This window comes from Pituophis catenifer, unplaced genomic scaffold (genome assembly GCF_029215685.1).
Source record: "Pituophis catenifer annectens isolate HBS135680 unplaced genomic scaffold, rPitCat1.0.hap2 SCAF_1, whole genome shotgun sequence".
Lineage (NCBI taxonomy): Eukaryota > Metazoa > Chordata > Lepidosauria > Squamata > Colubridae > Pituophis > Pituophis catenifer.
In genome coordinates, this window is record NW_027256881.1 from 237,582,300 (window position 1) to 237,599,331 (window position 17,032).

The window sequence follows — 17,032 nt, forward strand, 5'->3', positions numbered from 1 at the left end:
TCATTCAAGCTGTGCAACTGAACCAACTTACTTCATAGGGACTTATCCTGAGCATGTTTCACATCCTTTCCTCCAGTTAGGGAGATGGTTCAAAGGTATGCCGATAGGATTTGTTCCCTGTGCATAGCTGCTCTCTCCTTGGAGCTGCCCTAACAGTGTATTGCAAGGAACAATTCTCAATTGTTCCCTCTAATGTGGGTGCGAGGAGGAGGAGGGTTCTGAAAGAGGGCTGGAGTGGTTGATTTAGCTATCGTTCAACCTTAGTGGTCTTGGAATATCCAGCCTGTCCCTCCATTGCAAAAACCAATGGCCCAACAGGCAAATCCCTTCATGGAGTGCTGTGTCTACAGAGGTCCGGCTCTACTATTTTTTCTGACTCTCACAGAAAGACCACTGAGCAGAAACCTGATCATAAGGAATGCCTCACTGGGTGACTTGCCTATTGGGCCTTTTTTCCCCTATCCAGGGCTGACAGAAAGGTCATTGTAGAGAGAGTTTGACCTATCACTAGCTACACAGCAGCTGTTTTTTGCTTTTCTGCAGTCCTGGTGTCGCTGCTCTTCTTCTGGGATCATGTCTGTCCACCATCACAACCGCAGATGCCCATGGAGGGAAGCCAGCAGCCATCCTATCAGTAAAGCAATGCAAATTGTGCATATAAAAAGGGAGTGATAAGGGAGCCTGGATAGCTCAGCAGACTAATGCATTGCAATTTAACTCCAGCTGCCTGCAATTAGTAAGTTCAAATCTTGCCAGGCTCAAGGTTGACTCAGCCTTCCATCCTTTCTAAGGTAGGTAAATTGAGGACCCAGTTGTGGGGGCAATAAATTGACTTTGTAAAAATATACAAAAGTATGAAGGCTATTGCTTAACGCATTGTAAGCCGCCCTGAGTCTCCAGAGAAGGGCGGCATATAAATCAAATAAAAAAAAAAAAACATGATTTCCACATTGAATCAGAGAAAGCCAATGGTAGCTGCCCTCAGCTATGGCCTGGAAATGAGAGGGAGGCTCTATCACGCAGATGAGTCGTTAAAGAATGGTTTCAAGAAGCCTTTGAGGCAAAGTCAGGAGGTTGTGTGCAGAGGTGGGTTTCAGCAGGTTCTGACCAGTTCTGGAGAACCGGTAGTGGAAATTTTGAGTAGTTCAGAGAACCGGTAGTAAAAATTCTGACTGGCCCCGCCCCCATCTATTCTCTGCCTCCCAATTCCCAGTGATTGGGAGGAAATGGGGATTTTGCAGTAAAAAAAGAGTGGGGAAAGAATGGAGATTTTACAGTATCCTTCCCCTGCCACGCACACCAAGCCATACCCACCAAGCCACACCCACAGAGCCAGTAGTAAAAAAATTTGAAACCCAACACTGGTTGTGTGGATGTGCTCATTCTCTCCTTAAGCAATTTCCTTGTGCTCAGGGTGAGGTAGACTGCCTTCCAACACTCAAGCGGCAGGCAGTCCTCACCAGTGATGGAAAAACAACCATCACATTTACAACCTTTACGCGATAGCAAGTCTAGGCGTACTGCCAAGAATGTAATAAGGGTTAATGTAGGGGCTGTTTCTGTAAACAGGGCAATAAAGATTAGGCTAGGAAACACCAGAATGTTGTAATTCATTACAGGATTAACCCTGTAAAGTGTGTGGGGGGGCGGGGGGGGGGGGAGATTTATTCTAACAACCGGTTCTCTGAACTGCTTAACTACTTAACAAGGTTCTCCGAACTACTTAACAACTGGTTCTACCGAACCGGTGCAAACTGGTAGAATCCCACCACTGGGTGAGAATCCAGTAGGATTAGGAATAGAACAAAACAGCACAGCACAGAACAACAGAATAGAATAGAATTTTTTATTGGCCAAGTGTGATTGGACACACAAGGAATTTGTCTCCGGAGCATAAGCTCTCAGTGTACATACAAGCAAGAAGTGAAAAATCATGATCATAATCATAAAATACATTCATTATAAATCATAAGATACAACACTCGGTGTTAGTCATAGGTTACTAAATAAGAAATCAACACAAATCATACTAGGATACTAAATAAAACAATGTCATTAATATAATTAATATAAGATACAATATATAAGGTAAAAATACCTTTCGGTATGTCTGTGGGAGGCACCAGGCTGCAATCAGCTGTAGAAGAGGCCACACTTGCTGGAGGTGGCAGTCAGAGCAGCCTGAGTCAGCTGTATGTGTGGATGGGACGGACTGCTGTGACCCTTCAGTAAGCCGGTGCAGGGCACGTGGGGCAGCTCACCCCTCTGCCTCATATGGGTGGAGAATTAAGACTTCCCCCCAAAATATGGCCTAGTGCTTATTTCGGAGAAAATAAGACAAGGTCTTATTCTTGGGGAAACACGGTATGTTGTCTAGTATTGTAAGAGGTGGTAGAATAGGAGGGCTTCTCCTAAAATCTACTATCATTTCTACAATTTTGAGTGTATTCAGTTCAAGATTGTTCCGGCCGCACCACAAGGCTAGTTGTTCAACTTCCCATCCTTATGCAGATTCATCCAAGAAAGGAAGTTAAGAGTGACATCAGTTCAACTGAGCTAGATTATATGCAGGATACTGCCTATCAATTTAAACCTCAAAAACTGTGCAAATGTACATTTTGTACACCTGTAAAATCATTGCAGGAGTCAAAATTTTCACCATGTAATTATGGACAAGGAAGCAACGAATCTTCTCTATATTCCAATTGAGTCTCTTGGAGCATATACAGTACCAGGGATATGGGCAACTCTGGCACCTTTAGGAACTATAGACTTCAACTCCAAGAATACCTGAATCACCCTGATGATAGTAAAAAACAAATAAATGGCAATTTGCATGGAATCTGTGTTTTTCATCAGCTTAAGCACCCTAACAATATGGAGTACTGTAGTTATATGCAAACTTCTTCTGTTTTGGGATCACAGTGATTATGCAACCACTATTACAGGTAGTTCTCAACTTACAACTGGTCATTTAGTGATCATCCAAAGTTACAACAGACTTGAAAAAAGTGATTCATGTCCAATCCTCACACGTAGCAGCCTCCCCATGGTCATGGGATTGCTTCTCCTAAAACCTCTGTTGCAACACTTCTCACATTTCCTTCCTGGTGTTCTTGTTTTACTGAGATTTGGAAACCACGTTATCGTAAGCTGGTGGAGGAGGAGAAGGATTTGGTTCAGTTGCCATTTCTCTGCCTCCGATGACTTGGTAAGGCACAAAAAGCACCGTTGGCTGTAATAGAAAAGAATAGTCAATACAAAATATACTCAGGGACGCATCTGTTACTCTAGGTGGGAGGAATAGATTCTCCAGTTGTGTGTTTTTAACTGTGATGCTGGCAGTCTCACCAACAGGCTGAAATCCTTGATAGTTCAAAGTCCTGATAGAGAATGCTTTAAAACTATAAATTAACAGGCACAGGGTTTAAGGTCTGAGCATTTAAGCTGTCAGAGATAGAGACAAGAGGCGGAGCCTGGGCTGTCCATCAGCCCTCAGATGGAGAGTCAACAGCTCCCAGGTCCCAAAGTGGCTGATGAGGAAGAGGAGGAACATCTGGGTCCAGTGCCTAACGCGTGGATGTGCAGGAGGCAGAGGAGAGCAGTGGGAAGCTATGAGTCGGTTCTCAGTCCTAAGCCCCACCCTAACTCTGGTGATAAAAGGCAGGAGGCAGAGATGAATAGTTGTGGCAGGCAATTATTTGTCTCCCTGTGAGTCAGCTACTGATAGTCTTCTGAACTTCTGAATCCTGTCTGGAGCTTATCAGAATTCTTTATTGGAATCTGCGGTACTGAGGGTCGGGCGCACCTTCTGAGCATATGTGTGTGTGTCTCAGCTGCTGGAAAAGAGCGAGTAAATCTTGCAGGACTTCCTTTACAAGTGTGGGGAGAGAGAGAGATTCCTGGTGTATTGGGACCATTTTAGGGGGAAGGGGGGTGAGCTTCGCTTTCCACAGGCACTTAGAGACTTTGTTAGCCTGCTGTGAGGGAGACAGAGACTCTTTGCTGGGGCTGCTGGTGCTCCAAATAAAGGGAACATTTAGTTAAACACAGCACACTTGTCGTTTTTGGGAGCCAGGTCAGAACACTCAGGTTAGGTGGAGCGCAGATATAAAGAAGAAAAACAGACAATCTTCTTTACATTGTTTAACAATAACAACTGCTAAAGCTATTATCGGAGTATCAAATAGTTACCTGGTCATCCCTACAGCAAGTTGCCTGGCAGCCGAAATGAGCCAGTGAAACAGCAATGCAGAATTCCAGCAGGCTGAACAAGAGCAACACACTGGAGAGGCCAAAACTGACACTCTGTAGAGTAGGAAGACATGTGGAAAGAGAAATTAATGTAATGGTTATGCATTTTATTTTATTGAATGTGCTACACCATTAAAAGGGACTCCCAGCTGCTTCCTTGGGAAACACTGGGAGGAACAATTGTATTGGGAAAAACAGAGACACTGATAGGTAAACCTCCACTTAGAACCACAATTGGGACCACATTTTCCACTGCTAAACAAAGTGATTATTAACTGAGTCATGAGTAATTCTATCTTTTCTGCCACTGTTGTTAAGCAAATGGCTGCAGTTAAGAGAATGATATGGTTGTTAAGTGAACCCAGCTTCCCCACCTCCCACTGCCTTTGCTGATCAGAAGTTGGCTGGGAAAGTCGTAAAGGGGATGCTGCAACTGTCCTAAATAAATTGCTAGTAGCCAACTCCCCCCCCCCCCAAATTTTAATGAGGTGACTGTGGGGACGCTGCAACAGTCATAAATGCAAGGAGAGGTCATAATTTTTTTTGAGTGCCATTGATACTAAATATACAATTGTAAATTGAATAATTGTAAATTAATTGTAAAGACTACCTGTATAGCCTTTGTGATCTGAGAAAAATGCATCAGGGAACATTAGCATCTCTTATGTTTTGCAATATTCTAAAGGGAAGTATTCTGCCCATCTCATTGTTGAAATAAATAGATGCAATTTGCTTCCCCTCCATTTTCCAATAGGAAACATAGAGGGTCTGTTTTCCTGCTGCTTGGAGAGAAGTAATGGAGGAGAGAGTCTAGGGAGATTCTCAGTCATCCAGGCCATGGTTGTCCCAAAGGTGCTTTTCCAAGAGACAACTGGACTTGCTTGTTTTCCTGTGGAGAAGTTTCACTTCTCATCCAAGCTTCTTCAGCTCTGACTGGATGGTGGGGAATGGAAGGATTTATACTCCTTGCAGACAGCTGGTCATTTTTATCCTTTTAGAAAGTTGTTGAGGCCACTATCTAGTCAGAGCTGAAGAAGTTTCTTGGATGAGAAGCAAAATATCTTAACAGAAAAACAAAGTCCAGTTGCCACATGAAAAAGCACCTTTGGGATGATGGAGGAGAGGGGGGGATCACATTTTTGGTGCTGGGTGAAACGGTAGGTAAATTATGTGAATCCCACCTCTGAAGCAAAGGACAGCACTTTACTAAATACTAAAAATTCAAGCCATTTATCCCAGGTATCCGTGTGGTTCTAAACTGTCCATACTTCAGAACTTACCTAAATTTCAGTTTTCTAAAACTGGGTGACAAATGCCCAGAAGGATGAGGGTGTGGAGGTGGCAGGAAAACCTGATATAGATTTCAACATTTACAGCTGTATTCTATTCTATATAGAATTCTCAAGCACTCCTTTGTTTTTCACTACATAAGCCCTACTGTAAAACAACCAATTTTTTACACTGTACAGAGACAAAATCAAACAATACATCTAAAAAACATTTAGACACATTTATTTTTTAAAAAATTCTATCCCCCTCCCCACCAAATAAACTGGAGAAGAAGAAATCTACAAAGTCCTACTCACTTTGCACCTCAATGACCAGAAGATTGATTCCCCTGATTTAACAAATATATTTAAAAAAGCATTCAAATGAAATAACACTCAAGTTTTTGTGACTTAGACCTATTGAAGAAAAGATTTTCAAACAAAGGTCAAAAGGTTTGGGATATCCCTCCTTTATATATAATCTCCTTCAGAATTCTGCACATGAAGCCAAAATTCAAGACCAGATTGTTTTACTTACACTTAAACTGTCAGTGTCATATCGATTCTGATATCCCCAAAAAGCACTACTGAAGCTCAGCTCACATAGGTACAGGATGATACCAATTAATGCCATTACAGCACTTGTGATGTTCAGTCCTACACTAGATTTTACCTGAAACAGCAATACACCAGAAAGAGAGAAAATACAGTTATAGTGTCACTGTATTACATCATAGGTTTCTGCAAAACATAAAAACAATTAGCCCCAACTATGGTAAAAACAGTGACAAAGAAATTCTCCCCTGTCAGGAATGTAGTGTTTTGCTATTAAGATGGTCCTTTTTCTTTTATTGAATCCACACTGTGTTCCTTTACAAGACAAAAACATTTATATGTTGCCATGAACTCTCTTTAAATCAAAGAGAAACAGAGGAGAAAAATACAAGCTCTTTGCAGGAGGGCTACCATCAGCTCTCTTTTCCCTTTGATTCCCACAATGATTCCCACTCTAGTTCCACACTTTTACTCCTAACATGCTGGGCTTTTTTCTAATGTTGCTTTCATGTAGGAATACTTCTGAAACTGGACCCTCTGTCAAGGAGGAGGAGGAGGAGGAGGAGGAGGAGGAGGAGGAGGAGGAGGAGGAGGAGGAGGAGGAGGAGGAGGAGGAGGAGGAGGAGGAGGAGGAGGAGGAGGAGGAGGAGGAGGAGGAGGAGGAGGAATAATAATGATGATGATGATGTTGGAAGTTTGCTTCAAGACTAGAGCATGCAAGAAGACACCTCTGCTCAGGACTCACAATAGTAATAGCACTTAGACTTATATACCACTTCACAGTGCTTTACAGCCCTTTCTAACTGGTTTACAGAATCAGCCTATTGCCCTAACAATCTGGGTCCTCATTTTACCCACCTCGGACGGATGAGTCAAGTGAGCCTGGTGAGATTTGATGTGCCAAATTGCAGGCAGCTGCCAGTCAGAACTAGCCTGCAGTACTGCATTCTAACCACTGTGCCACTGAGGCTCACCATTACTAGTAGCAATTAAGGAAGCTCTGGTAGAACAAGCACCCACATTATGGTCATTGACTCTCTCAGGCTTCTGTAATTTTCATCATGGTACTGACAGGACCTGGAGTGTTGCAGGTTGCACATCAGGAAGGGAACTTGGCAAGACGCCCATTGCAAAATGGGGACCAGGGGAGGCTCAAATTCTGGATGGTTGAACATTCTCTACTGTTGACATAGAACTTTCAATGGAAGCAGGACTTGGAAGCAAAAGTTGATCAAAGAAGGAAGATGGGGGGGGGGCACTTTTGAGTTTGTTTCTTTCCTAAATGTTGATTTAAAACTGAACAGTATCTGAAGAGAATTGACACAGTAAAAGGTCCTGAGGGCTTACAAAGAAACAGCATAAAATAAATTGAAATGCTACACAGGTTTCTCACCAAACCACGATTCGAATTGTTTGCAGCTGCTACACAAAGTGATCCAGAAGAAATAAACTATGGAAAACGAAAAAGAAAAACAAATGATTGTTGTTCACTGGAAATAAAAGGGGGAAAATGTCAGAAAAATCTGGCGCCCATGAGAAGCCAGATAGGCTCCAATGCAAACAAGACTTTTATAAGAATCCATTAGTCATTATTACAATGGTGCATGACTCAACAAAAATTTGCACATACTTACAAATATCCCTCCCCAAAAGGGATAACCTCCAACTGAAGAAAGGGGGAAAAAAGAGTATGAATAAAAGATTGAAGAAAGTGAGAGAGCTCCAAAGCCAATGTGGATCAGCCCAATCAATATTTGGACAGCCTGCGGAAGGAAAACACACAAAATGAGACAACTTCATTTGCTGAATCTGAGAAAAACATTTTAATTTGTTAGCACCCCAGGAAAGGCATCACTTTATATCCATCTTTGAAAGATCCTTCAAAGGGATTGGGGCTTCTAAGCTTGCAGTGAAGGTGTTGACCCAAGGCCTGGTTTCTTATGGTGAAAAATCCAAATGGGGAGAAGGGAGAGATTGAGACACTGTTGTCACTATGTACCGGATATTTATTCCAGATTATGATCTAGTTTGACCCTCAATGGGACTGCTTTTGCCAGGGAGAAGATCTGTAAGAATATCATGATGGGCCTTTGAGAGAAAAATGTCACCTCTCACTACAGACTCCTCTACAGGAGGAAGTTAATCACGGTCATAAGCACAAAGTGACTTTAACCAGCTTGGGCTTGAGCCAATCCATGACCAGGTTCTTCTGGAGAAATGCCCAACAATTGCACTTCTCAGAGGGAAGGGAGAAAAAGAAATCTGGCTGAAACCTTGGCTGAGCTCCACTTTCTTAGTTAAAGAGCAAAGCAAAAAGAATGCATATCCGAGTCAAAATGTTTTGTAGAAATACAAATGAAACTACCAGGAAGAACAGAGGTTTCTGGAGTATATTCCAGAACCAGACAACAGCCAAGCTAAGTTCCAGGACTTCAACATGGGGCTCTCAGGTCTCTACATAGCTCTAAAATCTTAATGGATTCAAACAGGCACATAGCAATGCATGCATACCCCAAGCACTTTGGGCTCAGCCTTGAGGAATCTCTCCAAAGGACCCTTTTGTGGGACTTGCTGAGGAGCACTGGTGGGAATTCCAAGTTGCTGAGCTCCATACATAGGATATGGAATTGCTCCAGATGCCTGAAAAGCAACACTGGGCAATCCAGGGGTTGTTTGGATCATGTTTGCTCCATTAGAGGGGATGACAATTATGGTTCCACTGGCCATTCTTGCTGGAAGTGTTGCCACAACTAAATTACCTGCAAACAAATTATTGAGGAAAAGTTAATGTCTTAACATCAAGGAGGCAGATTCTGATCCTTCTCCTTAATCTCACTTTGTGAGATGATATTTGCCTGTAGTAAAACTGAAGAAGATTGCCAGAAGGGTTCAGGGAACAGGTAGTAAAAACAGCTTTCTCAGGGATAGAAATTGTTATTTATATAGCTTTGGCGGGAAAGTTTGAATGTTATTGCTCTCAGGTGATTGGCTGATTGCCAGGACTGTAAGGTATATAAAGGGAGCTGTTTCCCTGGGTCAGTTGCTGGATTCACACCATGAAGTAAAGAGCTGTTGTTACTCATGACCTGGTTTCTGTGTCCTCATTCACCCTACTTAACAGAAATCCTTCCTTTCCTCACCATTCAGCCACAACCAAAGAATCTTTTTGCTTGAGAAGCAAAATGTTTTCAAGGAAAAAACCCAAAGACTCCAGATGCCTTTTGAAAAGCTCCTTTGGGACAACCATGACCTGGAGGATTGAGAATCTCCACAGATATCAGCGAGAAAAATGTTAATCAGAATATGGAGAACGTTTTTCAATGCAAAAGGTCTCTTTCTAAACTGAGCACCACCTCTGATCCACCCAGTTAAATGGCATTTTTCATTTGGGGAAGGTTTTATTGTACTTGCCCTCTTGTCCTGTTACTGGCAGATGGATCTAAAGGCATCAGGCATGGATGATCATGCTGACTGACACCTTCCAGCAAGTTCATTCTGATTTGGACAGAACAAGCTACTGTGAAGGACACAATAACAGTGATCTGTATCCCACCTTTGCTTCATTGATGTGGGGAGGTTTCTTATCAAAACACAACTGGACCACCAGCCTGAGTTTTCTGACAAAACTCCCGACAACCTCAAAAAGCAGTGAAGCGATTCAGTAAAGTCCTAACTGCCATCGATATCTAATTAAAAAGTAATCAGAAACTACTCACGACAACCTCTCAAGACGAAGTATACGGAAGCCCCAGGAAAAACGAAAGTAACTACAGGAACAAGTGGAGGGCGGAGTTCCGCTGTCTACTAAAAGGAGGAGTTTACTCAGAGCTTAATCAAGGGCTCCAGAAAAAACTTATTTCTTGCCCCTTTAACTGTTGCAACAAATAATAGTTTGGGGCCAGGAACTTTCTGCTTGTTCAGAGATGAGTGGAAAACTCTCCGAGTTTATAATCTCCTGTTATTCCTACTCTTTCGCTTCTCTCTCGTTTTCAACTCTCCATTCCCTTCCCTCCCCCCCGCCCCCTCCCCACCGTTTTAAGTAGCCCTCGTCCAGCGGAGGATTCTTTTTCTCTCTTTTCCTTCCATCGGCGCTCTCTGTAGGTTCCGGGTTGCTCTTTTTAGCGCTCGAACAGGCAAAGACGCAACGGCTGTAGGGACTCGATCCCAGCCTCCGATTGCGCTCCTTGCGAAACTCTCCCTGGAAACCTCAGAGGCCGCTGAAACATCTGGACTGCATCGTTTAGCCAATAAGCAGATGTCAAAGGCAAATCCTCTCTTTGTAGTGGCAAAGTTAGGATGAGTAAAACTATTACGTTTCTTTTGCACTTATTTAAACTGAACATTTGTTTTTTGGTTGACTCCTTCCTACTATACATTTACTCTCTATTGCCCCCCCCTCTTTTGGTGTGCATGTTACAGGGGAATCACCCTCTGGAGTCCTGATCCTCCTATTGCTTTTTCGTATTGGGTTGTTCTACAAAGGTCAAGGCGATGGTTTTCCCAGTTGCAATGTATAGCTGTGAAAGTTGGACCATAAGAAAGGCTGAGCATCAAAAGAATTGAGGCCTTTGAACTATGGTTCTAGAGAAGACTCCTGCTAGTCCCTTGGACTGCAAGGCAATCAAACTGGTCAGTCCTAGAGGAGATCAACCCTGACTGCCCTTTAGAATGTCAGATCCTCAAGATGAAACTCAAATACTTTGGCCTCCTAATGAGAAGGAAGGACTCACTGGACAAGAACCTAATGCTGGAAAAGATTGAGGGCAAAAGAAGAATGGGATAACACAGAATGAGGTGGCTGTTGGAGTGAGCTTAAATGGACTCCAGAGGATGGTAGAGGACAGGAAGGCCTGGAGGAATGTTATCCATGAAGTCACAATGGGTCAGACACGACTTCACAACTAACAATGAATGTCTAATGAGGGTGTGGAGATGGCTTCAATGATATAATAGTGTTTTGGAAGGGGAGATGGCTTCTGACCACCCTCCTCCTCCAGATATTCCCAGATTTCATCTTTTTAAAAAGCAGCTTGCCGTTATATCTTCTAGATCTCTTCTACATGCTAAGATAATTTCCCTATATTATGATACTAGTAGCTGTATACCTGTGCTTCATTACAAAACTATGTGATTGGGCTTGATAAATTGACAGTTAACGCTTGAAAATTTATGTAGAATGTGCAACTCCTTAGCATCAGAGCATGTTAATATAAGGCAACTGGCAGTTGGAACAGAGTTCTTTTCAGGTGGAGTGAGGGAGTAGAATGTCTAAACTCCCAGCCCGCAGGCCAGATGAGTCATGCGCTGACCATGCCCATGACCCGTTTAGTGAAGGAGTAGCATCAGAGCGTCTTAATATAAGACAACTGGCAGTTGGAACAGAGTTCTTTTCAAGTGGGGAGGAGGAGTAGAACATCTAACTCCTTAGCATCAGAGTGTGTTAATATAATACTGTATAAGAAATACTAATAATCTGATGGTCATTTCAAAAAATCCTTTCTTAGCTAGCACATAGAAGCCAAGAGGAACTTACGTGCCAAGTTTCAAGTTTGTAGGCTTTACAGTTCTGGAGATTTTGTGATGAGTGAGTGGTATTTGGCTTTTATAAATATAGATTGGCTTTTCAGTCTTTAGTTGAATTCCTAGCAATTCATTTCAAGGGAAAATTAGAAGGGTGTTTCAATCAATGGGATGATAATCAGCTGTGAGTGTGGCAGATCTAGTTAGCCAACACACTACAATCCTGAATTTAAGAAAAGGGAAGAGGAAACCCAAAATATTTTGGACCAAATAAAAATATGAGTTAAAGAATTCACTAGGGAACATAAATCTGTCAAGAAATTAAGATTTTATAATAACAGTTATCAATGTTAACCATAAGAGAACTGGAAATTAAATTGAATTATACAGAACAAAGACATTTTCAATTTGTGAATAAACCAAGGAAATGGTTAATAAGCTGCAAAGAGAAAGAAAAATTTGAAATACAAGAGGGAGATAATGTATTGATGGACAATGTGACTATATAAAATTATCAATATTTAATTTATATAAAGGACATGTTATTGCATTGGAGGAAACAACTGAGTATCAGAAATACTAATACAGAGTAAAGAAAACAAAGAGAAAAATAAAGGCAAAAGTGCAGAAAAAAATATAAAAAGTGAAGACAAAAGCTTCCTATTTTCTATGTAGCAAATATAAACATAATTACAAAATTATCTCTTACTCTATGATTACAAAAATGGTCACTTTGTTCTACTATTTTTCTTCTAATTATCAAAAAGTCTAGTCACAAGTTCATTTTATGAGCCCTGATGGCACAGTGGTTAAAGTTCAGTTTCGCAGGCAAACTCTACCAAGAGTCTGGAGTTTGATCTTGGTGGGGCTCAAAGTTGACTCAGCCTTCCATCCTTCTGGAGTCAGTAGAATGAGAACCCAGATTGTTGGGGGCAATATGCAAATAATGCTTCAACATTGTAAACCACCCAAAGAATACTGTAAAGCAAGGGTCCTTATGAGCCAGGCTAAGATTCGATATTGGGATAAAACTCAAATATTAGAAATCCAAATCTTTGGTTAAGACAGAAGTGCCTCTTCCGTGCCAAGGTGCTGAATTGACAAACGGTATTTGACGTAGGTACAGAATTGTAAAAGGGCAAACTGACCCTAAACAGATACATCTGGTGTTTAATGTTTATTGCACCCCAAATGTCATGTAGATTTCAGAGAGAAAATACTGTTTCCCTTACTGTCCTCTTTACTGCTTGTGAGGCGTCTTCTAGCCTCTTATCTCCTTTTGTTATGTCTTGAGCTCCGGAGCTGAAAGCCTGAGCCTGTGGGAACAGGGCTGTTATGTCTTTCCTAGAGATAGATTAAAGGGTAGCTTCTACGTGTGAAATGCATCACTCTCTGTAATACTTTTGTCTTTAAACTGTATAAATACATGGCCAGAAGAAGCCATCGGCGTTCAGACTTTTTCGTGGTCTTCGGACTGTTTGAACCTTGCGCAAATAAAAACTCTTTCCTGCACTGAAGAGCTTGTCCTAGTCCGTCATTTTTCCTGCAACAGCTGGCGACTCCGCCGGGACTGGGGGCAAGGCGATATTTCGCTGAGGACCGTTTTGACCCCTCGGGACCATTGGGAGGTCGCTCCTGAACATTCTCCAGGCGCCACGGAGATACGTCTCCGGGAGACAGCCGCGATAACCCTATGGCCCCGACGGTGCTCTGATCGAGTCCAAGAACCCTGCGGTGCAGGAAAGGTGGTCTGAACAAATTCCTGGCCAGGAATCTACGGAGTGGGAGCGTTTTAAGTGAGTATATTGTAAAAGAATTGTACCTGCCTCATTTGAAGGCAGACGGAGGGACCTGATCACTCCCTCGGACTCGGGGTGGCTACCCTAATGAAGTCCATGTCAGGTTGTGTGGGTGGTTAAGCCATCGCATTTCTCATTAGTGGCCGTGAGTTTCCGGGGCTATGAGTCGATGGCAGTGTGGTAGAAGGGATGGGGTTCAGAGCATGCCAAATACTCCATTGGCATGCATGTTAAAAGGTTTTGACAAGTATTTTAGCAACCCTTCCTATCCGAAAGGATCAAAGGATCAATTAAAATTCTTATGTAAACATGTGTGGCCACAAAGGGAGATGGGCTGACCCCCCTCCCCCTCAGGGATGGTTAAGGGAAGAAACAGTGGATAAGTTGTGGGGAGTGATTGTAGTGAATCAGGATAAATATCCTGATCAATCTCAATATATTGATCAATGGGTGAGACCCCTGTTGAAAAAAGCTGAGGATTTATTGCAATGTAGGGCTGAAACAGTCGGGTTATGTGTATCTGAGCAGGCAGGAAAAGTAAGGGGGCTGCTGGAGGGAGCGGAGGAGGAAATCAGAGGCGTATGAGTGATCCTGGCGTGAAGTCAAGGGGAGTCATCCGCCTAGAGGTAGCAGTCAGAGTGAGGGAGAGGGGGATGATGATGATGATGATGATGATGATGATGATGATTTGGAGGCTGTGGGGGCTGTAGGTGGAGAAGAAAGAGCAGGAGGCACGGATGAATAAAAAGGCTGCTTTGTTGGCAGGAGCACTGCGAAGTGGGATGCAAGGGGGTTTTTCTCCCCCCCTTCCTTTGGAGGGGAGAAGGGGAAAAGAGATGCTTTTAAAACTTTTTTTCTCCTTTCTGGTGTTTGTCTGGTTTTTTTTTAACAAAATAGGCTGTACACCACCCTGAGTCCTTCGGGAGAAGGGTGGTATAGAAATAAAATTACTTGGGAAAAGGAATGCCCAAGACAGATGGTAAGAAGTAGAGGGATGAGAAGAGCGGATTTTGGGTCAGGGATGCATGGGCAGCTCTCTGGGAGAAGGGGAGAGCGAGGACAGAGGAGAGGTTTGAGCAGAAAGTATTGGATTGGCAGACATGACTTGGTCAGATTGAGGGGGACCAGGCTTGGAAGAACCCCCGCCTGAGCCATTAGTTACAATGAAAATAGGGGGTCAGTACAGAACGTTTCTGGTAAATATGGGAGCAGGAAGATTAGTTGTAAATAAGCAGATTGCAGCCCCCCGGATCCCATAAAATTCAGGTCCAGGGGGTATCAGGGCAAGCCATGGGGCGGCAGGTCTTGAAATCAGAGATGTGTGATTTTAAAGAAGCTGAAATCCAGCATGAATTTTTGTACATTCCTGAGTGCCCTATTCCATTGTTAGGCAGGGATATGCTGAGCAAATTAGGGGCAACAATTTCTTTTGATGAAGATAGTTAGAGAATGACCATAAGGCATTCTCTGGAGGAGATTTGGAGGTTGTTTGATGTGCGCTGAGGATAACCTGCCGGGTTTTGCAGCTCGCCACCCTCCAGTGGGGGTGGAACTAAAACCTGGAGTGGAGTCTGTGAGTATAAGGCAGCGTCCCGTTTCTTGGGAAGCTATTTGTGCTATTTATGAAAGCATTCAGAGATTTGGAAGCGGGGTTTTTGGTGCCTATTTAGTCCTCCTGGAATACTCCAATTATCCCAATTAAACAGTTAGATGGGTCTTACAGCCCGGGGCACAGTAACTTTACACCCGGCCGTGTTGAATCCATATTCCCTGTTAAGTTTAATTCCACCCCGGGCTGAGTGGTTTTCTGTTATTGATTTAAGGGATGCATTCTTTACAATTCCCATTCACCCCGTAAGCCAGCCACTGTTTGCATTTTGAGTGGGAGAATCCTTACACAGGAATGAAAATGCAATATACTGGGACTCGGCTGTCTCGGGGATTTAAGACCTCCCCCGCATTGTTTGGAATAGCGGTAGCTAGAGACTTACAGTATTATGTGCCTCAACAACCAGGAGACACAATACTGTAATATGTTGATGATGTTTGGATCAACAGGACTGACAGAGGATTTATGATGGGAGAATGCTAAGATGAATACACGAGGATGTTAGATTTGTTACTAGAGTGTGGTTATTGGGTAGCAAGAAAGAAAGCTCAATTGGTGAAAAGGAAAGTTAGATATTTGGGATACAATATAAGGGTCATCGAGCTTTAGGACCAGAGCGGAAAAGGGCGGTCCTAATGCTGGTAGAACCCCGGACAAAAAGACAACTGAGAAGCTTTTTTTAGGACTAGCTAGCTTTTGCTGTAATTGGAGGGGGGGGCCAAAAAGCTGGCCCCACTGTTTGAAGGTGCTGGCTGCAAGTGCAGAATTGATTCAGAATTGTAATAAATTTACTTTTTCTTGTCCTATACTCATGCACTCCCCTCATGAGGAGCAGTCTGTGTTGGATACTAAGGGACATTTGTGGATTAGTGGGCAAAGGTTGACAAAATATCAGGTAATTAGGAGTGAGAATCCACAGGTGTGTCTGGTGGTGTCTAACCGATTAAATCCAGCAACTTTGTTGCCTACGGAGTCTGTTTCTGAGCATGATTGTTTACAGGTATTGGAGGTTTATTCCACCCGACCATGTAAAAAAAAAAAAAAAAAAAAAAAAAAAAAGGTAAAATAAGGTAAATATGTATGTTAGGTGGCCTGATTTAGGTCGTAAAGGGGGGGGGGGGGGTTGGAATATGGAGATGGTACAAGAACTTAATAAGCAAATTGAGAGATTCCAACAATATGTGATGGAATAAGTACCCCCTAGATTAGTAACTTAATGTCACTCATTTGAACCTGGGGACCAAGTGGAAGATGGAAGGGATCTTTTATTGGTATTATGACTTCTCCACTTGCTATTAAGATTGCAGAATCAAAATCATGGATCTATCGGACATGAGTCAAGGCAGCAGCTGACACCGGCTGGAAAGTGTCCGTGGTCAAACAACATCCAACAAAACTGACATTTGAATGTGCTTAAAGAAAGCTTTTGTATTCTATATATAGGTTACCTTGATGTATATCTGCTGATGTAACCCGCTGTAAGCTAAAAAGAGGATGGAGCACCTGCTCTCTTGAATTGGTCCGGAACTTGGATCCTGACAAGAGATTGAAGATCATTGCGGATCCATGTGGGAGGAAAATTGGGTGTGGGCACTTTGAGTAATTGGGGTAGTAGCTTTATTGATTATTGTGTTTTACAGATATAAGCAATGGTTTTGTGGACAACCAGGGCCCATTTGATTTCTCAGTCGTTCCGATTCCTAATATTTCCCCAACCGGCTGTGGAGTGTGAACCTCTTACAGATGAAAGAAGTCCCTGCTTAGGACACCCTGGAAGCTGCCTTTTGATGCAAAGGAACAGAAAAAAAGATTTTTTTTAATTGTATTGGTTTTGTAATTGTGGGTGTGAGTGTTGTTGTTGCACTCACTGTATTGATTGTGTTTTATGTATAAGCTGTAAGGTAGAGTGGGACGTGAAAATTATAGAGGAGGTGCTAGTACATTATTTGGTAATAAATCCTGAAGAAGTTCCCTTGTAATATTATCTGAAAAGGGGAAAGCTGAATATACCCGAAATCCCTAGCTAT

The 17,032-nt window shown here is 42.7% G+C and overlaps 1 protein-coding gene across 3 annotated transcripts; it reads right to left on the bottom strand.

The window, feature by feature from the left end:
- Positions 1 to 1,832: 1,832 nt before the first annotated feature.
- On the bottom strand, positions 1,833 to 10,184 carry LOC139308178 (membrane-spanning 4-domains subfamily A member 8-like). Of its 3 annotated transcripts, none has more exons than XM_070931653.1 (7): positions 10,109 to 10,184; positions 8,589 to 8,836; positions 7,712 to 7,840; positions 7,471 to 7,527; positions 6,061 to 6,195; positions 4,195 to 4,308; positions 1,833 to 3,235 (listed from the first exon to the last, which is right to left on the bottom strand). In XM_070931653.1, the coding sequence occupies exons 2-7, from the start codon at positions 8,802 to 8,804 to the stop codon at positions 3,122 to 3,124; spliced, it is 765 nt and encodes a 254-aa protein (XP_070787754.1). In that variant the 5' UTR covers positions 8,805 to 8,836; positions 10,109 to 10,184; the 3' UTR covers positions 1,833 to 3,121. The 3 variants fall into 3 exon arrangements, with proteins under 3 accessions (XP_070787754.1, XP_070787762.1, XP_070787745.1); XM_070931661.1 differs by lacking the exon at positions 10,109 to 10,184 and adding an exon at positions 9,800 to 9,895; XM_070931644.1 differs by lacking the exon at positions 10,109 to 10,184 and adding an exon at positions 9,794 to 9,895.
- Positions 10,185 to 17,032: the final 6,848 nt, after the last annotated feature.